At 47.0% G+C, this 20264-nt stretch overlaps 2 protein-coding genes across 10 annotated transcripts in view; one reads left to right on the top strand and one right to left on the bottom strand.

Annotated features, from left to right (window-relative positions):
• The window catches only part of LRBA (LPS responsive beige-like anchor protein), a 424097-nt gene that overhangs the window by 173532 nt on the left and 230301 nt on the right, over positions 1-20264 (bottom strand). For 8 of the 9 annotated variants that reach the window (XM_074867473.1, XM_074867476.1, XM_074867474.1 and 5 more), the window contains 2 exons: positions 18754-18900; positions 15994-16130 (listed from right to left, as the gene is read on the bottom strand). In XM_074867473.1, coding sequence (XP_074723574.1) covers positions 15994-16130; positions 18754-18900 — 284 coding nt within the window. Of the gene's footprint in view, positions 1-15993; positions 16131-18753; positions 18901-19977; positions 20259-20264 lie in introns of those variants that run through there. The other variant, XM_074867482.1, reaches the window with a different exon arrangement.
• On the top strand, positions 9998-12659 carry MAB21L2 (mab-21 like 2). The gene has a single exon (XM_074867472.1). It carries the CDS (start codon positions 11047-11049, stop codon positions 12124-12126), a length of 1080 nt encoding a protein of 359 aa, XP_074723573.1. The 5' UTR covers positions 9998-11046; the 3' UTR covers positions 12127-12659.

Raw genomic sequence — 20264 nt, 5'->3', positions numbered from 1 at the left:
GTGCCTATCTCTCCGTTCTTTCTCTGGACTGTAGCATTATGTTTGAGCATGCGTTTTCTCCGAGAAAGACATTAGTCATCATTAACAGAAGCACTGACACCAAGTCTAAGTGCCTCTCCACAATGACCAAGTGGCAATCATCTTTCTCTTACCCTGTCACTGCTGATTAGGGTTTTCTTTCATGAAAATTTAATTTGTCGCCTTTCTGCAGCTCCTTTTTACGTTCCTGCAATAACACAACATGCCAGCAACACTAAAAATGCAGTAAAAGATGCTGTACCTGTTTATAAGAAAAGATAAGATTCTGACTGCATGGCCGTACTTCTTACTTAGTTTAACAGGGGAAAAAAAAGGCTCTGCAAGATGTAGTAAACGGAGGAAAACCGGTCATTAAGCATCGAAGGCCTCAAACAACCCGGCACACCTTAGATCCAACTAACTGAAAATTTTTTCCTCTGGAAGACAGCTAGCCAGCCCCTCTTCCAAAACATTGTTCAATAGGCAACGTAACAATATCTAAAATAGATTTTGTAACCAATTAAATTTACAACCGCTTCAAATCCACAGTTACTCAGGTTTTTAGTTTATACAAATATTTATGAAAGGATTTCATGATCCAGTGATAAATTTCAACCTCACTGCTTGAGTCTGTGTCAACGGTGCTCTTGCTAACTTAAAAAGCCAGACACGAAGAAAACGGCTTTAGCTGCTGCAGGCTGATGAAAAAGTTTCAGTCACGTATGATACTTTGCAGCTATTCAACATACACGGTCTCAGATTCCTGCTCTGTGAAACGTTACAAACATTGTTGAACAAGATACCATAGCAATGAGTTATTTTAAGGAAGTTTTTCAAAACATTTACTCTTCTGCTTTATTTCAATTTGTCTAAAGATTTTTTTTTAATTATAAGCATATGTTATTTTGTTAACATCTGTGCACAGCATAAAACCTGACTGAATTCCAACTTCTGAAAAAATGCAGATAACTTACATCCTTCAAATAAAGTAACAACATTAGAAAACTTCAGGAGATTCAGATTAGCATACTTGAGTTCATTTAACCGATTTTCCATACAAGCATATTGAAAAAAAAAACCCACCACTTATTACAATTTTTACGTTCTCCCAATATCTTTTAGAATTTAATTAAGTGTAAAGCTAAAATTTGGAGCTACCTCTATTAAATTCAGAAACCACAGCTAGTAAAATCCAAGTAATAAAAACTTTAGCTTCCTAAAGTATTGGTACTCCACTACTGACCCAAAACAGTATGGGTAGTCAGAACAAAAACTGTATTGCTAGCACTTTGGATTTATAAGGAAGCTTCAATATCTTTAAATAGTCTCCATATATGAAATTTAAGAAGAGGAAACTAGGAATTAAAAGCGGACTTTGAATGGCAGACTGTGATTGTTGTACTGCTGTGGCAGAATAACCTTGATTAAATGCAGAGCAATGCTAAAGTGAAAACAAAACCCTGCCATGGTAACCTAAATTAACTACTGAACCAGACGGTGCTTATACAGAAAGCTGGCGTTTTAAGCTATTCTACTCGATCTCAAGAAAAACTTTTGACTTTCTAGAGGGCATAAAGTAAAGTTAAGCTTCCCCGGCCGCCCAGCTACCATTGTTCTGTTCTCCGGGTTCTCCTCGGCTCTTTGCCTGACGAGCCAGGAACGCAGATGTCGAGATCCCTGCTCCGCATCCACGTCAAGTTCAAGTATGGAAGTTTAGCTCTTTGACTCCCACCCCCACCTCCAAGTCACTTGTCAGTAAAAGGTTGGGCGATTTATTGACCACTGCTGGATGCATACTGTCAGTGCTGAAGGAAATATGAGAGGGGGCTGTCGCTACTGTTCTGGAGCTCATTGATAATGACATACCTGCCTCTGTCACCCATTACCCATACTACAAACTACTTAGACCTAACTGAAAAATCAATAGCCTACTTGCACTGGTTCCTGTGGCTGCCTCCTTTGATTGTCAGCTCCTGTCTAGGGTCAGCACTTACATGAAAGGGGCTGTGACTGCCTGATGCTTTCAGGACAACCTAACGATATGAAACTAGCCAACAGAACAGTAAATTCTGTCCCCCTGCCCTCCTCATCAATTAGGCTTTGACTAGGCTTGCCTGTAGAAACCTGACCTTTTAAGTTTAGGTGAATATGGAACTAGCTGAACACGCCACTGCCCTCAGCACTGAGCCAGGAAATCCACTGACAGGTTAAACAAAACAGAAGGTTGTAACTGTCATAATTTGCATTGCACTTTCACGCCAACAAGGGTGTTATCAGTGGGGGCAAGCCCTGGAACACACAACGCAAGCACCCGAAGTCACTCTCCTCATAAATTTTCAAGTGAAGGGAGATAAAACATAAATTCACAAATGACCGTGCATTTCAAGTCCCACTTTCTTTCAAGTTCGCAAAGTACGTATAAACAATTCCCCTTCGTAGGCACTCTGGCACTCGGATGCCAGTTAGAATGAACTTCCAGGATAGGTGATGAATGGGGAAAAGCCACCTGCCTATGCCTCTAAAGGACTCTCATATCAGGCTTATTCTCCGTTGCATATTTATATGCATGAATATTAATCATTAATGGATTATACACACGCACACACCTGTATTTTGGAGCTGCAGGTAGGCATAAATAATTTAAAAAACCCCAGAGAGCCCTACCTGGCACCTCTGAGCAGCATTCACTCATACATCCTGTATCTTGGAAGTCCATTAGCAACATCTGAATATCCCTGTGACTATAACCAAATGATATATGTTACATTTTAATGCATCTGCCCTCCTTCAAAGAATACTGACAACCGTGAAGCAAAGAACTAAAGCAAGACATCTCAGATCTAAAGTGAAGGCTAACTATAATCCCAAAATCAAATACAACAGCTTTAATAACTGTATATAGATTTTGTAAAAAACTTAATCAGTGAATGCCTTGTTCCTCCTTTCCTTCAAAACAAATAAATATATAAACGATTAAAATCAAAGGAAAATATTTTTAAATTCTCTGATTACTGCTGCTTTCTTATATATCAATTTTCAAGCAACGATGGTTTTATGTCCTTTGATGCTCCTGCTTCCATAGGCCTACCATCCTCAACATAAGCATTACTGGGAAACGCAGACAGCACGTGTGATCAAAACAATTTATCCAACTTGCAGACTCAAGCTCCTTTATACCATGAAAGGACTGGCTATCCCTACGAACTACAATTATTTTTTTGAAACCCTGAGAATGTTAGGAATTTTCAATGCACGTTATTCAGTGCATACGGTTAACAACTTTTAATGTAAATACACAAATCCCAGGCAAGATTCAGAGCAATAATTTACCTAATGTTTTTTACCCTACAGATGAACCTTTTTAACTCCTGCACCCTTAATATCCTCCTCACACAAAAGCATGCGGTGCGAGATATAAGAATGAGCTCTTACGTAAATAAGTGATAGGAAAACTGCTGCCGTTTGGTTTTCAAAGTTTAAGATTCAGTTCCAAACCTCCCTTGCAAGCTTTTTTTCTGAACACCGCCTCAATACATGCCAGTCACTGCATTCAGCTTATTTCAAATGTGCTTTTAGAAATCGGTATTGAGAAAGGAAAACAGCTGAATTATGAAAAGACAAAAACTTTTTTCGTTAAAGCTTCAGATGATATGTTATACGGCAATTGTATTTATATTGTAACACTCGGTTGTTCTAACTATACTGAGAACAAATGCAGATAAGACTCCCTGAAAACAAAAGCACAGCACTGCGTTAAAGCACTTTTAAATAAACAGAACGGCAGTTAGAATTAATAACGTACTCCAAACAAACTACAGAGCAAACGCTAGTTAAAAATGGTAGACCTAATTGAGTCTGGATGGACCCCTTTACAGACCTAATGCAATGATTAACTATGCATCTGGTAGCATGTCAAGTCCTTTTTGTATGCCTATCTGATAGTGAAGTGAAAGGGCATGGACAGTGTCCAGTCCCAGCAAGCAAATCATTTGGAAGCAGTCATAGCCATAGATCAAAGATTTTTCACTCTATCCAAAGTCTATTTAAACCCACCAACCCAGCCCCTTGTTGCAGACAAAACCAGTTAGAAAATAAGAAAGACTCCTTGGGATCCAAAGATAATAAAGGAAGATAGAAGTAGAAAATGAAGAAAAGAAACAGACTGGCAGAACTTGATTTCCATAGGCCAAGACAGCTGTTTTACATCCTAGTTTTATTTCAGATGGTTAAAGAAAAGGAACAATTTCCATCCCTTAGATCACCAAATATTATTTCAATTAAACTATGCAGATGGCTTCTATATATTCAGCCAATACACTTTCCCCTTCTCAGCTACGGTAGATGGTACCTTGAACTATTTTGCGTGCAGGTTTTACCTAATTCATAAGAAAACTAAAAAGAGAACAGCATATTATCATGAAGAAGTTATTTTGAAATAAGATATGCACAGCAAGATGTAAAATAGGAATAGCTATGATTTGATTCTCTCATTAGAAGTAGCAACAAAACCCCTGCAATGATTTTATAACTAGTAATACACTACTTTTATGTCAACATAGCACTTTCCAAGGATAAAAATTTAATACTATGAAGTACAATATGCAGAAAAGTAGAGTGCTCTAACTGTGCATTTAAACTGTACTATATTTGAATGAGGGAACAATTAGAAGACTGTTCAAACAGGAAACTTTTTTTTTTTTAATTAAATAAAAATTGCATGGTTTTTCTACCTCCACAGCCAAAACAAAATCATCTTAAATATGGGGAGGAGAGAGGGAGTGAGCGACTCGATATATTCCATGCTGGTCACCAGTGCTATTGAGAAGATTGAGTCCCCTCTGTTCCCTCCTCCCGCAACACCCTTTCCCTTTATCAACTGCACTCGTAGAAACTCACTGGAAGGTTGTAACAGCGCTTGGGAGGGATTTCACGTTGCTGTATGCGGAATTTGAGAAAGCACTTTTTAAAATGCAAGCATACAAATGAGGAACTTTCACTTCTGGAGCTAGAAATTGACATTTTTCAAGGGTATTGTTTAGAGAATTCTAGGTTAACTTATAAATATGCTTCATCTTGGCTAGCTGCATGAAGTTTTTGATCTTTAAAATAATCGTCTAACCAATAAAACCGCGCAGGCTTGTTGGCACGATTATTTACACATACGCACAGATATGTGAACATCTAAGACAATAAACACAGCAATCATCACACAGCTACTGATAAAAAGAGAAGTTATGGCCAAATGCCTGCAGATTGATCTATTTTTTTAATTTCCAGAACTCTGACTTTGCTTACAATCTTTGTAAAAGCAGTGCTGATTTACCCTCACAGCATTTTGAAGAACCAGACAAGACATTACCTCTGCAGCCCACCTCACATTTTTTTTCGAGCAAGTAAGTGTTTCTGCATTCAACTGGAGGCCAAGTTGACAAAATCCTGGCATGTTACACGCTCTCATACTTTTGAAAATTGATGTTATTAATGTAATTAATCAATTATTGTAAATAAAGACCAGCCAACACACATGAATTTAGTTATTTCTACTGGATGAAACTGCACCCCAACTGCATCCAAACAAAACAAAAGGCCCACAAGAAGTTTTAACAACAAGAAAATGCTACAAAAGCACTAGAAACGTTCTTTTCTGGTGCATGTGTCTGATTTTCCCTGATTGCCAACTTACTGAAGGCAAACTTACAAAACAGTAGTTAGCATCCGAAGCAATCTCACAGCTAAAAGAAGTCACCATTAGTCATCATGAGAAAAGAGAAGAGGCTACCCTCAATGCAAGATTCAAAGCTGCAGAGAAAGCCTTCAGCTGCAGGTTGCTCGTGGTTAAACATCAGAATGTGAACACGTTCACATTTTAAAATGGAATAGGACAGCAAAAATAAGGTACTCAAAGGAGTAGTTGGAACCCTCCCCTTTCCCACTGCAGGAGCAAAAGATGAGGGAAAGATGTACAAATTCTTTAATTACCATACCATTCAATCTTGGTGGAAAAAAGCACAAGATTTATGCAATGCTCTTAACTGATGAGCTGCATTAATGACACGTGCAGAAATGAAACCACCTTTTCTCCCCCGATGCGCACTCTCAACTAACTTCACAAACACAGTCTTTCGATCGGCAGATAGTAAAGCCGAGCCCTGGCTTTCAAGAAAAGGCACATGCTGTATACTACCGAATGTAAACAGAATTTATTCTGTCAAACCCACAGCCGCTTTCACTGTATTAACCCAGTTTTGCTGTGGAGAAAGGCAACGTGCATTACTGACTCGTTTCTTTTCAAATCCATACATTCCCCGCAGCAGTTCAAGCTCCATCAGCGGTGCAGGAATGTATGAAAATGACAGGCAAAGGGCACTAGCTCTTTTCCCATACTGTTCTTCTATAAATGGAAGCAGGCTGAGAATGTTTGAAGACTGATCTCCAGGAAAATAAAATTACGATGTTAGGTTCCACGAGCAGATTAATTATTCAGTTTTCCGCAAAACTGTTTCCCTTAAACAAAAGGACAGAGAGGAAACCAACTACTAGAAAATAATGGAACGCGAGCTGGGTCTCATCTACAAAGCTGCCATGAACAAAGTGTGTATGTACACATACATATTTCATACGTTATTCATAAAAATACTTCTTATCCCTTTTGGGAGCACCTGTTCCAGCATTCACTTTTCCCTCTCAGCAAGGGGAGAAGGAGAGAAAAAGGGCGGATTTGGCAGAAATCTTTTAACAGCCTCAAGTCAATTTGATTAAAATTTGACTTGCGTTAAAAATTACACCTCGTACCAGCAGCACGTTGTAGAAACTTTAAAATACACCGTTCAGAATTTAAAAAGCTCTGAAATAGGTCACGCATGCCACTTTGATAAGCTGGTTAGGCAAGCAAATGCAGGAGTGCTACATCATAATACAAGAAGCAGCTTGGGTGCTTCTTGCTAAAACTCTGAGTTGTTTTCCAGGGCGTTTTTGGGTTGTTGGTTTTTTTTTTTTTTTTTCCTGTTGTTATTTTTAAGGGTTAACACAAACACACAGCGTTTTCTTTAAAGGAAATAACAAAACTCTTTGCACGTTTAAGAGCAGCCGTTTGCTGCTGCTTCACCATCCTTAGCGTGAAGAAAACACGGTCGCCCGTGGCACGTTTGCACCAGCCCGAGCTCCCCGGGGTGGGGTGGGGGGGGTCGGGAGGAGCCAGGGCAAGAGCAACCGCACCGCACACCCGTCCCTTTTCCAAGCTCTTTTTACAGAAGCCCTTGCTAACAAACCCCTATTGCTCCAGGCAGCGGCATGCTGATGTTGGCACTGCTTAAACCAAACAAACACGATGTTTAACAGTCAAATAAAATGTCCCGCAGCCTCCCTAATGAATTTGTCAAGGACCATCAGATCACCCCCGCCCCTGCCTCATTAACTCAAGTATGATGAGACGGATTATAACGAGAGAATACAGATCAATCGGTCTGAAGGCTTCAAGTGGCTTTTAGCCCGGAGAGCTTCCCTCTCCGTGGCACACAGAGGCACGCGGTCTTTTTAATGGAATACAGTATCTCCTGCTGCTGGAGGGGCTGCCACTTCGTTTTATACACCGTCAAGGAGCTGCTGATGGACTTCTGCGCTAACATACATAAAAGCAGAGGGTGACAAGGGCTCTTCAACTATAGCCTCCTCGGATCCTGTTCCCCCCCCCCTCCCCCCCTTCAATTATTCATCCCGGCGAGAGGGAAATTCCGCCACAGATTGAAGCTGGTCTTAACGCAGCGCGGCCACAAACGCCCGGGCACAGGAGAGAAGGGTTTCACGTGCATTATTTGCTGGAAGTGTTTAAGTTTATTGCTCAAATGATGTTTCTAATTAGCGCCGGAGCAATAAATTAAAGTCGGCTTTTGTTTAGCTGATTTATTATTTACTAGAGCTTCAACCTCAGACAGGAAAATTGGTAATGAATTGGTTTAAATCTGAACACTAGTAACGCTTCATCATTAGTCACCTTCCCGCGGGGGGGGGGGGGGTGGGGGAATGGTCCCCTCCTTCTGTTTTTACCCTGAAAACGCGAAAGAGCGTCCCCCCACCCTTGTCGGGGCCGCCGGAGGGCTCCGGCATCTCCTCCGCGCCCCGGCCGGGGGACACCCCGGGACTGCTGGAAGCGGGACCCCGCGGAGCTCCCCCCCAGCCCCCGCTGCTCGCCGGGTCGGTATCCAGAGCCCCTGGCCGGAGCGGGGAGAGGGACCAGCCCGGCTGCGGGCAGGTAGCCCGGCGGCGAGTACGCCCCGGTGGGCTCCGAGAGCTCCGGCGGGGGGTGTGGAAGTGACCCCCGGCCCTAAACTAACCCTTCCGCTTGCTGGAGAGAGTTCGGAGACGGGGCGCAAAACCCGCGCAGTCCCACCCGGTCAGCCGAGCCCCGAAGAAAACGTTCCGCGCAGGCGAAGCGCAGCGATGCGCGCCCGGTGCTGCCGCCCCAGCCCGGCCCGACGGGTCGCACCGAAAGAGCCTCGAGGGGGCCCGGCCGCGGTCCCGGGGAGGGGGTGGGTCGGTCGGTGCGCACTCACCCGCGCACCGGAGCGGAGAGCCCCACTCCGACCCGCGCGTCCCCGGGCCGCCTAGAGACCGGGAGAGCAGCGGGTCTCCCCCGTCCCCCCCCGCCTTCCAAGCGGCTCTTCTCGGGGCTTCCCCCGGGCTGAAGGGGGGACACCTGACACCCCCGCCGAGCCCCGGGCCCCGCCGGGCAGGCGCGGCAGCCCCCACCCGCGGGCTGCCCCGGCGGCAGCGAGGGGGGGAAAGAACGAGCCCGTCCTCTCCTCCGGGGGGAAAACGGAGCCCCACCGGCGCCGGGCACGGCCGTACTTACTTCTTCCAGCGCGCAGTGGTCGGCACAAGACCTGTTTTTAATTTAAACGCACACGGAAAACAGACGGCGAGATTTTCTTTATTAAAATCAGCCCGCTTCTGCCAAAGGAGGAAAAACCCAAGAAAGCCGAGAACCACCGCGGCCAGCCGGTGAAACCCGGGCTCGGCGGGGAGGAGCGCAGCGCCTGCCGAGAGCCCCGGCCGCGCTCCCAGAGCCGCCCCCCCAACACCTCCCCCCCCACTCCCCGTGCAAGCACGACCCGCGGCGGGACCGCGCCGGTGCCCGCCAGGCCCCGGGGAGGGGGAAGCGGCGGGGGAAAGGCACAGAAGCTGGGGGAAGCTCTTCCCCCGCCGGGCCAAGTTCCCCCGGGGGAAACGCTGGGGGCCGGTTCGCAGCAGGTACTGCCCCGGAGGGGGCGGTGGGGGGGGGGGGTACAGCAGCGTGGGAGTTGCTCTTTCCCAACTGACGTAACTACAGTTTTATATGCAAATCGTTCACTATTCCCGTTAATGCAAACTTGCATAAAATATCGTTTCCTTTCGAATAACTCAATCCTAGGCGTTAGGAGGATGAACGGAACTTTACGGCCCGAGATTTATCTGAATTAACGTGACGGAGGGCAGTAAAACAAGGGATGCGCTTCTCCCCCGGTGACGGTCCCGCTCCCACGGCGACATTACCGATTTAACCCCCCCCCTTCCCCCTCGCCCACCGGCGCTGCCGCCGGGTCGGTCTCGCCGCAGCAAGTGGAGGCAGCACCGAGTTCCCACCCCCCGCACATTCCCGGTGAACTCGCCGCTTGTTTTTTTTTTTTTTTTTTTCCTCATTTTTCCCCCCTCCCCGGTTTTAACGGCGGCCGACCCCAGCGCGGAGCGGACGGGGCGCCCCGTGTCCGTGCCGTGTGTGTGTCCCTCCCAAACGCCGGCGGGGGGAGGCGGGGGGGGGGGGGGAGGAGGAGGAGGGCGGGCGCGTCCGCGTGTGCGCGCCCCCGCGCCCGCCGCCCGCCGCGATTGGCCGCGGCGCTGACAGCTCGGCGGCGATTGTAGGAGGCGGGACCCCGCCCCCCGCCCCATTCATAAACTCCGGGGCCCGCCGGCACCGCCGGGGAGAGACGGGAGCCCGGCGGCGGCGGCGGCGGAGGAGGAGGAGGAGGCGGAGGAGGAGGAGGAGAGGCGCAGAAAGTGAGAGCCTCGGCGCGCACTTCCAGGGGTGGGGAGGGGGAGGAGAAGCCAGCCCGGGCACTACGCCCTCCTCCCGCTCAGGATAAAACACAGTCTGTGCAAAGAAAAAAAAAAAAAAAAAAAAACCAACCAAAAAAAACCCCAACAAACCTCTCTATATATATATCTCTCCAAACAATCTATCTAGAGCTGCAGGACAGGAATGAGAGATCACAGACCAAGTGCACACGTCTGCGCGTAAAGATAGAGCAAAGCCACAGAGCCGGGGTCAGCCAACGCCTGCAGCAGGAAAAGGGAACTCAGCAACACCCCCTGACAGTCTGAGAGCGGCAGCCAAACTCATGCACATCTCTGGCGGTGCCACGGACTGAAAGAGAGAGAGAGAGAGAGAGGCAGACAGACAGACAGACACAGAGTTCACTCTTCCGCTCTGGGCACTGCTCGAGTTGTTCTCCTCTCGTGTGCGGTTTTAAACTTCGCTGCCGACCGGCTTTTCTGCGGGGACCTTCTGCGAGTTCTGGGGAAGTTTGTTTGGGTTTGTTTTTTTTTTGTTTGGTTTGTTTTGTTGGGTTTTTTTTCTCTTTTTCCATGAACTATTGAAAGAGCATTTTTGGCGCTGCGCGGGGGGGTGGGCGGCTGAGCGCGGAGGCAGCGCAGACCTCCCTGCCCCCACCGCCACCCCAGACTGGGCGCTCCGGGAGCCCGCGGGGGCTGCCCGCCGCTCCGCCACCGGCACCGGCACCGTTCCGCTCCTCCTCCTCCTCGTCGCCGGGGCAGCGCCGGGCTTCGCTCCTTTGTGCTTCATCGTCCTCCCCGATTTTTTTTTTTTTTTTTTTTTTAAATTGCTCTCACTGGCGCGCCGCTGCCGCCTTCTTCCCGGAGGGGGTGGGGGTCTGCAATTTGGCCGGTGCCCTCCGCAAAGCTGCAGCCACCGCTAAAGCATTGGATCCCTCAACGTACTGCGAGAGCCCGGTGTACAGCCCGGACCTGTGCCCCAACATGATCGCCGCGCAGGCCAAGCTGGTCTACCAGCTCAACAAATACTACACGGAGCGGTGCCAGGCGCGCAAAGCAGCCATCGCCAAGACCATCCGGGAGGTGTGCAAGGTCGTGTCGGACGTGCTGAAGGAGGTGGAGGTGCAGGAGCCGCGTTTCATCAGCTCCCTGAGCGAGATAGACGCCCGCTACGAGGGGCTGGAGGTGATCTCGCCCACCGAGTTCGAGGTGGTGCTTTACCTCAACCAGATGGGAGTCTTCAACTTCGTGGACGACGGCTCCTTGCCGGGCTGCGCCGTGCTGAAGCTGAGCGACGGCCGCAAGCGCAGCATGTCCCTCTGGGTGGAGTTCATCACCGCCTCGGGCTACCTCTCCGCCCGCAAGATCCGCTCCCGCTTCCAGACACTGGTGGCCCAGGCCGTGGACAAGTGCAGCTACCGGGACGTGGTGAAGATGATCGCGGACACCAGCGAGGTGAAGCTCCGCATCCGGGAGCGCTACGTGGTGCAGATCACTCCCGCCTTCAAGTGCACCGGGATCTGGCCCCGCAGCGCGGCTCAGTGGCCCATGCCCCACATCCCCTGGCCCGGCCCCAACCGGGTGGCAGAGGTGAAGGCGGAGGGTTTCAACCTGCTCTCCAAGGAGTGCTACTCGCTGACGGGCAAGCAGAGCTCGGCCGAGAGCGATGCCTGGGTGCTGCAGTTCGGCGAGGCCGAGAACCGGCTGCTGATGGGCGGCTGCCGGAACAAGTGCCTCTCGGTGCTGAAAACGCTGCGGGACCGGCACCTGGAGCTGCCCGGGCAGCCCCTCAACAACTACCACATGAAGACGCTGCTGCTGTACGAGTGCGAGAAGCACCCGCGGGAGACCGACTGGGACGAGGCGTGCCTGGGAGACCGGCTGAACGGCATCCTCCTGCAGCTCATCTCCTGCCTGCAGTGCCGGCGCTGCCCCCACTACTTCCTGCCCAACCTAGACCTCTTTCAGGGCAAACCCCACTCGGCCCTGGAAAGCGCGGCCAAACAGACCTGGAGACTAGCCAGAGAAATCCTCACCAATCCCAAAAGCCTCGACAAGCTATAGGGCTCCCACCCCCGCGCCACAAAACTCGCCCTCCCGCAAAACCCGCCGCCGCCTAAAAACTGGTTTTTAATTTAACGCGAACCGACGACGGAAAAGAGGCGGCGAAAGAAACGCGGCTCCGCCACCCCCCACCCACCTGCAGCTCGGCCTTTAAAAACTTGCAGACGGTTCCCCCCCCCCCACCCCCCCGCCTCCCGGCATCAACTCTCTCCGCCCGGCACGGAAGAAGGGAAGAGCCTCTCCTCCCGCCCTCCAATGTGAATTTTTAAAAAGTCACAAAAAGAAGCGATCGGACTTTTGCAACTTCCAAACGAAACCCGAAAGGTACATTTTTCCAATCCATGTATAGTCCTTTTCTTATTCTCTCTCGTTTGCCTGAATGTTGTCACCAAGTGAAAAAATTATTTAAACTATATGTACAAATCTCCCTTTAAAAAAGTTTTACTGACGTTAAATGTATTTCGGTGCCAAGGTCAGATTATGTGCCCCACAACTGACTTGTTGCGAATAGTAATAAAAATATTACTTTAACTTTACGCTGACTTTTCGTGAATGGTTCTTATATTCAGGCAAGCAGGTTCCTTCTGAACCTCAGAAGTGAAATTTTTAAAAGAAACGGAAACGCGAGATGCAAAGATAGGCTAAACGCGACACCTAGCCGAAGCCTTAGCTTGGCGTAGTCACTGACGTTTTTTAAACTTCCCTCTAGTTTATATCAAAATAGTGCCGCTAAGAAAAAAAAAAAAAAATCTTCTATATTCTGTAGTTCAGCCTGTCTTTCTGTGACTTTAAACCTCTCCTCTAAATCTTGGGAATTTATGGAGCGTCGCACAGCAGCCCGCCAGAATTTAGACAGAATTAGAGCATGCCGTTCCCTACCCCACGGTCGTCACCTGTGGGTTTTTGGTTTTTTGTTTGTTTGTTTTTTCCTTTTAGTTTTCTTTCCCCCCTTTTCCCGGGAAACCTCAAGCGCTTGTATTTTGTTTTAAAAATCCATCCCCGTTTGCTTTCGCTTCCCAGAGCGAAAGCGCTGTCCGTTTGACTTTGACACGAAGGAAGTATAGATCTACCCTGAATAATTAATGCGCTTTAGAGCAAGCGGTCGATATTTTTTTTAAACAAACATTTGTTTTCCCCGGATTTTTAAGTACAGCGTAAAATCGCACCACGGCGGAGCCGGACGAGCGGATAAACCGCCGGTGAGAGAACCACCCGCCGCTCCCTGCGCAGCCACCCCCGAGGCTCAGCTCTACCCCGCTCCTTCTAGTCCGTGCCGGAGCCATTTCGCTTTAAATTTGCTCAGGACGACTTAGAAATGTTTGCAGGATTTTTATCGGGAAGGCATTTCTAAGATTTAAAAAGAATTATCCGCTCCAGCCGCCCCAAGGATTTCAAAGCCGACTCGGAGCGTTTCGAGCAAGTTTTCGTGTCCTTTCGGGAGGGGGGGAGTGGGGGGGGTGGGTGTAAAAATGTAAGTTCTTGCCCCAAAGGACTACTTCCGTTTCTTTGTGGACGGATCCGGAAAGAAATAGCCATTCCAATTCGCCTTGATTTTAAGTTAAAAACGAAATGAAAAGTCCGACGGCAGCCGGGGAAATGAACTTGCAACGGAGCCGCGGCGGGCGAGCGGGGCGGCCCCGCCGGGAGCCCCTCCGGGCCGGGCATGAGCCCCTCCGGTCCCGCCGGGACCCCCCCCGGGACCCCCCCGGCCCGTTTCAGAGGTTTCCCGCAGAGCCCCGAGAGCGCTTTCCCAGAGCGCTGATCCTGGCTCACCTGGCAAAAAAAAAGGGTTTAGCCCGCGGGGCCACCAATTCCTTCCGAAACCAGCCCGGAGTGAGAGCATAAACCCTGATCTTATCGCTGCTGATGCTATCGCTACGGCGGGTTTTTCTTCAGGAACTTGTCACAATGTTTTCTTTTCAGTAGTTTAGCCAAATATACAAGGAACTTAAATTTATCAAAGAGATGAAGCCTCATTAATTAAACAGGCCGCCTGAGTTACAGCGGATTAGGATTTATTTTTTTTCCAAGGGGCATTTTCTACAGCAGCTCTAGTCACCGCTATCGAGGTACAGAAACTTAAGCAGAGGGTGGGGCAGGGAGATGTTAATGCTTGAAAGCAAGCTGCCTTGTAAGCTTATTTTTTAAAATAAAAAATATTCCGATTTGATTTTTAGTCCCCCCTCCAAGACATTACAAAAGGTCTTTTTTTTTTTTTTTTCCCCCCTTTTAAAACCTCTGGCTGAAGTAGCATCACAAGTAGAATGTAAGAGGTGTAGCCTATATTTCATGTAACCAACTCCTCCTTTTATAGGAACCCAAATAAAAACTCTCAGATACAAAATGAAAGATACAGACAAATCAAACTAGCACGCCTACTCACAGTTAAGGAAACAACCATTACCAAAGACTCAAAAACAGGAGAAAAGAAAGCAAACTGAATATATATTGTATGTCAATGTCCCCATAAACCATGTAACAGGAATGGTAAGATCAGTAACTGTACTCAACTGCTCTGTGCACTAAACATGGAAAACAAAAATGCAGAATAATACAGACGTGTAAGACTTTTCTCATGCTAATGCAATACGACGCAGAACGTTTTAGATGGAAAACGCAATACCGTAACATATCAAACTGTCTTTACATTTTATATTTATATCCTTTTGACTATTAAATGTTTAAAACAAACCACTGTGGAAGGAGTAAGCATATCAAAATTTTAAGAGCTATCTCATACTTGAAATAATTAAAAAATATTTCCAAAATACTTCAGGACCAAAAGAAAAGTTAAATCTCATTTATGGTATCACATAAAAATCACAATTCTAGTTAATTGCTTATATTAAATTCTAGTGGTAAGAATTTGAGAGCGTTGTTTTTCAGAATAAATTTATTCCTTGATAAATTTATTCCTTGATAGCATTCGATAATTCCAGCTTTCAGACACACTGATGCCATTTTTAATACACACAAGAGCAATTTACTCAGTAGGAACAAAGAACTGAACTGGCACTTAACACACAAGGTATTCTCTACAGACAAGCAGAAAACCACTACTTCTTCCAGTGACTTTTTTTCCCTTTCACAAAGAAATCAGTACCTTGTTTAACATTAAGCAGATATTTTAAAAAAAACCAGCCATCACTGTGCTTAAATTGGGATGCAAGAATATTTACCCATCATGTCATACTCTTGAAATGTTGCTGTAATACAATAGAAAACATTCAGGTGCAACCTTATTAAGCTAATCGCACGCTATTCTGCCTTTGAAATGGGAATTTTACTGAAGGTTACTAATTTTAAACAAAAGACTAGTAATCAGGTAACTCAGAGCACATAAAGTTTGTGGGAATGAGCAAGTCCGTTCAGAACCGTATTTTAAGAGGGCAATTATGTTTTCTGCTGGGGCACAATAAAGAACAGGCCCTGTAAAATCTGTTATAGAATAATACGATACAGAAGCACTGAAAACTTACGAGCGCAGGAAGTTTAGCGCTACGTTACGCTGGCACGATATAAAAATAGGAAAGTAAAACAAAGCATTTGGGCTAAAAGCCTCGTTGAACTTCCCAGTATTCACACAGGCCTGGGATTCAAGATGTCTTTATTTAAGATGCCTCCCTGGAGCTTTATTCGCAGCAAGCTAATTAACATTCAAGTAGGGTCGAGTGGTGGGAGGGGGAGAAAAAGAAGAAGGAAAGGAGGTGTCACCTATGTGAAGTTCAGTAACATATATAGCCGGTCACAAACTTATTAAAGCAGGAACACTGCAGAGCAATAGAGGCAAAGGAAGTCGAATGAAGAATTAAAGGTCTTGGGTAATTTGTCATCATCTCTCAGAGCTCAGGGTCAATGATCTCTTACCTTCGGGTCGATTTTCTTAAAACTGGGATCTTCTTCATCCACCTCAAAGTAGAGCTCAGAAAGAGTGATGGAGAGAGTGCCTTTCACTACTACCGAGGGTGCCACAATCTGAGCGGGTGTGCTTAGGGCAACGGGACCTGCCAGAGAGCGAGAACACCAACAATATTCAAACCAGAAAAGAACGGAGGTGCAAATTATTTGCTTTTCAAGACTAGAACATTAAAATAAATAAAGCAAAGAGCATAGCTCTTCCTTAAAAAGCAAAACTCCTTTTATCCTGGAAAAGAACATATGTAATAGATTTGCAGTGTCTCTGTGCTGCTGAACATTGAAGCAGCTACAATTGCAAACTGCTGCATACATTATACGTGCTGGAGCTGCCTTTAGCATGGCAGCGTGTACTTTTCACTCAGACGCATTTTCTTTTCGAGAAACTTCGAGAGTTGGATACCTTCTGTTATATGCAATACAGAGAGAGCACACATGAACACTTGAAATCTTACTGTGCTCTTTAAGGTACCAGAGAGGTTCGACAGCTTTCCACAAAGATGAACATAGCAGTCAAGGCTCAAAGTTGTCTAACTGTGAAGCGTTCCCTCATGGACGCTAGAAATCTATTGTTAAGGTTACACAGTGTTACAGAGCCTAAAGTAAAATGTTTTAAAGATGCTTTTGATTCCACGTTAAATATTGTTCAAGGATTCCACACAGTGTTAGTGTAGCTCAGGGACTGTGGGAGTAAACAGCTGGAGGGTTGGTTTCCAACTGAATGAATTTTTATTGGAATAATCACATCTCCACAGGGCTTATCACAGGGACAAATCAGACTACTACTGAAAACAATAGGTTCAGCATAGACCTGACAATGCAGAACCTATTATATAAACTAACACGTACAGAAAGAAAACAGGTTAGGTTTGTCATCCCGCTGATTAAGAGGTAAGGAAATGAAGTTACTTGGCTGCAGTATCATCTGACTTTCGTAAAAGAGTGGAAGATATGAAAGTGACACAGACAATTTTGTATTAATAAAGCATCTATAAATGAGGTACACACGTTCAGGTAATCAACGTGAGAATAACTGACAAAAAATTCAGATGAATTGTCATTTCCATCGATTGTTAGGAGGGTGATGGTCCTTAATCTCGCATCAATCTCAATGTGTGCCACTAGGACAAAAGAAGAGATGCTCTGCTGAGATCAGAGCAGCTTTGCCCTCTATTCCCAACGTACAAATACATTGTGTTTGCAGATGGGCATGAGATAGCTGCGGAACTGCCATGATTTCCCAAAGCTCACCCCCACAAATGGATGAAATAAGCAGCTATGTGTTCTTTTGCTGTCTCCCTTTGCCCTCTGTACATTAGCATGTAATCCAGAGGAGAAATAACATTTTTTCAATCACTCGCAGACATTCAATTACAGGGCAAGCAGACAGCTGCAGAAGCTGGGGCAGTCCAGGTCCTGCAGAAGACCCCTGACAATTTCCACTTCATTTCTAACCCACACCACTTTATTAGTGAGGATTACTTCTTAATCCTATTGCCATTGTCAAGATTATATAATTAAACTCCCCTTTCACCTCTATTACAGTATGAATGTATTACTCGAACCAAGGAATGAATAATAAAAGAGAAGGAAACACGGAGAAGGCTGTTGAGAAGGAAGCTCATGGTAGAAAGTGGGGAAAAAAAGATTCACATGCCAAAAATGCCATTGCATTATTCTCCCATTACTTTATTTTACTTCACTCCTCCTGCACAGGTGTTCTTTTTTCATTACGCTGCATTTCTAGCTTTGCTTTTAAAAAAATAGAGTGAAATGAAGTTCACGGAAATCAAACTGCCAATAAATGATGACTTCCATTAATTTCACTGATTTATCATATGTATGATATGTATCTAACATTATACTAGTAGCTTCTCAGGGAATCAGAATTATCCAAGAAATTACATTTTCCTCTGAAGTACACGTACATGGGATACCACTTGAGAAAGCAGAAGGCCACAGAGAAGTTTGCATATTCCCTGTAAAACCCATGTTCCTCCAATAACAGTGGAGCAGCTTTGTGACTCCCCATCCCTGAACCGAGGAGGTTACTCTGTTTTTACACTTTGAAGGGTACAGAAATGGACCCACTCCACGCAGGTCAAAACATCTGCGAAGAATGCAAGTGACCGAGTAAAATTAAGTTCGGAGGTCTGAAGTACTATTTCTTCTTCAGAAAAAACAAGTCTAACAAGACTATGGTTTGTGGAGAAGGGACTTCAGTGGGGGAATGACAAGTGGTTTAAAGGAGTTAAATCCAGTGACCGTACAGATCCTTCAAACCCAAGTAAATAACCACTATGTACAATTTTATAAACTCCAGGAAAAATTAAAGCTCACCAAAGCCTTTAATTACAGACAACTTGCCTTGTCCACTAGGTCTAACGATTTGAGGAGTAGAGCGAGGTCAAAAGAAAAAAAAAAAAAAAAAAAAGGAAGCCCCTTTCAAGATAGAGCTTTCTGTAAAGAAGGTTTCCTAGAATACTTACTACTGCGGAAACAAGGTTATAAAAGCCAGAGAAAGAAAATGCACAACTCTCCTCAAGCAAACCCTCAGCATCTGAGGTGCACAGAAAATGATCTTAATGACCCAATTATGGTGAAGGAACAATTTATCAGTGTGCATCCCAGAACGTGATTCACTGCAGAGCAGGGGAGATCAGGACTTAAATAGTAAAGAAGCTGAGGAGAAAATTAGATAGCTGAAGTTACCCGTTAAATTCTCCACTTCTCTTTCCTCCATGAATGACATGATATCGTCGTCGCCTTCCAAGAGAATCTCGCTTTCTGAGTTCTGGTTTCCTAAAACTTGACTCTTGATGGACTGCTTGCCTTTAACGAGTATATCCTCATCAGGACCTGAAATGAAAGAGACACATGGCTGTCTGTCAGGTCTCAGAGGCAACGGTGACAAAGAAGTGGGGTTTTTTTGGTTTTGGTTTTTTTTGTTTGTTTTGGGTTTTTTTGTTTTGTTTTTTTTTGTTTTGTTTTTGTTTGGGTTTTTTTTTTTTTTTTTTTTTTTTTAAATGCAAGTTGAGGAAGAAAACTGTTTAGGACTAGCTGTGGGAAGTACTTGTCTTAATCCTCTAATGTTAGGACACATGTAGTTTTAATCCTATTAAGCCTGCTCAAAATTATCCAGAGCTCTCTGCAGCGTTTAACTCTACTTGGAGTGTTTATGACCGAGGGGGGAAGGACACCACAGACTCTCCTTCCTTCGGAAACTGAGTTCTCCCGCTGGAATCAGGTCCCGGTTGCCCGCTGTGCCAAGCTAGCTCTCAAACCCCGGCTTGGAGCCCCGGCAGCGGCAAGCAGAGACGGTCCGGGGACCAGCCCCGCGCCCCACCCCCCCCGCCCCAGCACCCCCCGGCGCGACAAGGCGGGCGCCAGCGGCGGCGGGACGGTGCCCGGTGGGACGGGAGGGGAGCGGACGGCACCGGGGGCAGCGGCCCAGGCCTCGGCCCGGCAAAGCCGGGCGGCGGGGGTGGGCAGGCGGGCATGGGGAGGGGCGGGGGGGGGCTCGCCTATACGGCGGCCTAAGCGAGGTACGCTGAGCCCGGCCACGGCTCGGCTCGGCTCCGCCCGGGGCGGCAGGCGGGGGCTTCCGCGGCGAAGGGCGGCGGCACCCGGGGAGGGGGGGGGGGGGGGGCGGGCTATCCCCTCGGGGGGCTGATATGCCCTGGGAGGGGGGGCTACCCCCGGAGGGGGCAGCCTCCCGGCCTGCCCCGCTGGCCCCGGGTCCCCGCCGCTCTCGTTAGCGCCGCCGGCAGCCGGGAGCGAGCCGTGGATTTCGCTAGGCAGAGAAGCAGGTACCCCGCCTCAAAAGCCTGGGCGACGGGTGGGGAGAGAGAGTAAAAAAAAAAAAAAAAAAAAAAAATTAAATAATCAGAATAATCAGGCACACGATGACGGTTGGAGGCAGAGAAAAGCGTGCACCTGCTTCCAAGAGGCACAAGGACACGGTACGCGGCCCTTCCAAGGGACATTTCTGTGCTCACGTCTGAGTACTCGCAATGGAAGAGAAGTAAACAAAAAGCTCGTTTTACTCAGAGCGCCCGTTTCACGCCACACACGGGAGGGAAACGTGCCCCTGCCGTGGCCGAACAGTGCTCCTCCCCCCCCGGCCTCAGCCCCCGATCGGCCGCAGGGGCACCACCACCCCCCACCACCCTGCCCCGCGCCGTTCCCGGTGGTCAAGGGGGTGCCGGTGTCGCAGGGGTGTG

The sequence above is a fragment of the Strix uralensis genome, chromosome 4, assembly GCF_047716275.1.
Source record: "Strix uralensis isolate ZFMK-TIS-50842 chromosome 4, bStrUra1, whole genome shotgun sequence".
Taxonomy (NCBI): domain Eukaryota; kingdom Metazoa; phylum Chordata; class Aves; order Strigiformes; family Strigidae; genus Strix; species Strix uralensis.
This window is presented reverse-complemented; position numbering and strand designations above follow the sequence as displayed.

Excerpts from the sequence above, each read along its gene's own strand:
- MAB21L2 (XM_074867472.1), top strand. The coding sequence starts at position 11,047 with ATGATCGCCGCGCAGGCCAAGCTGGTCTACCAGCTCAACAAATACTAC.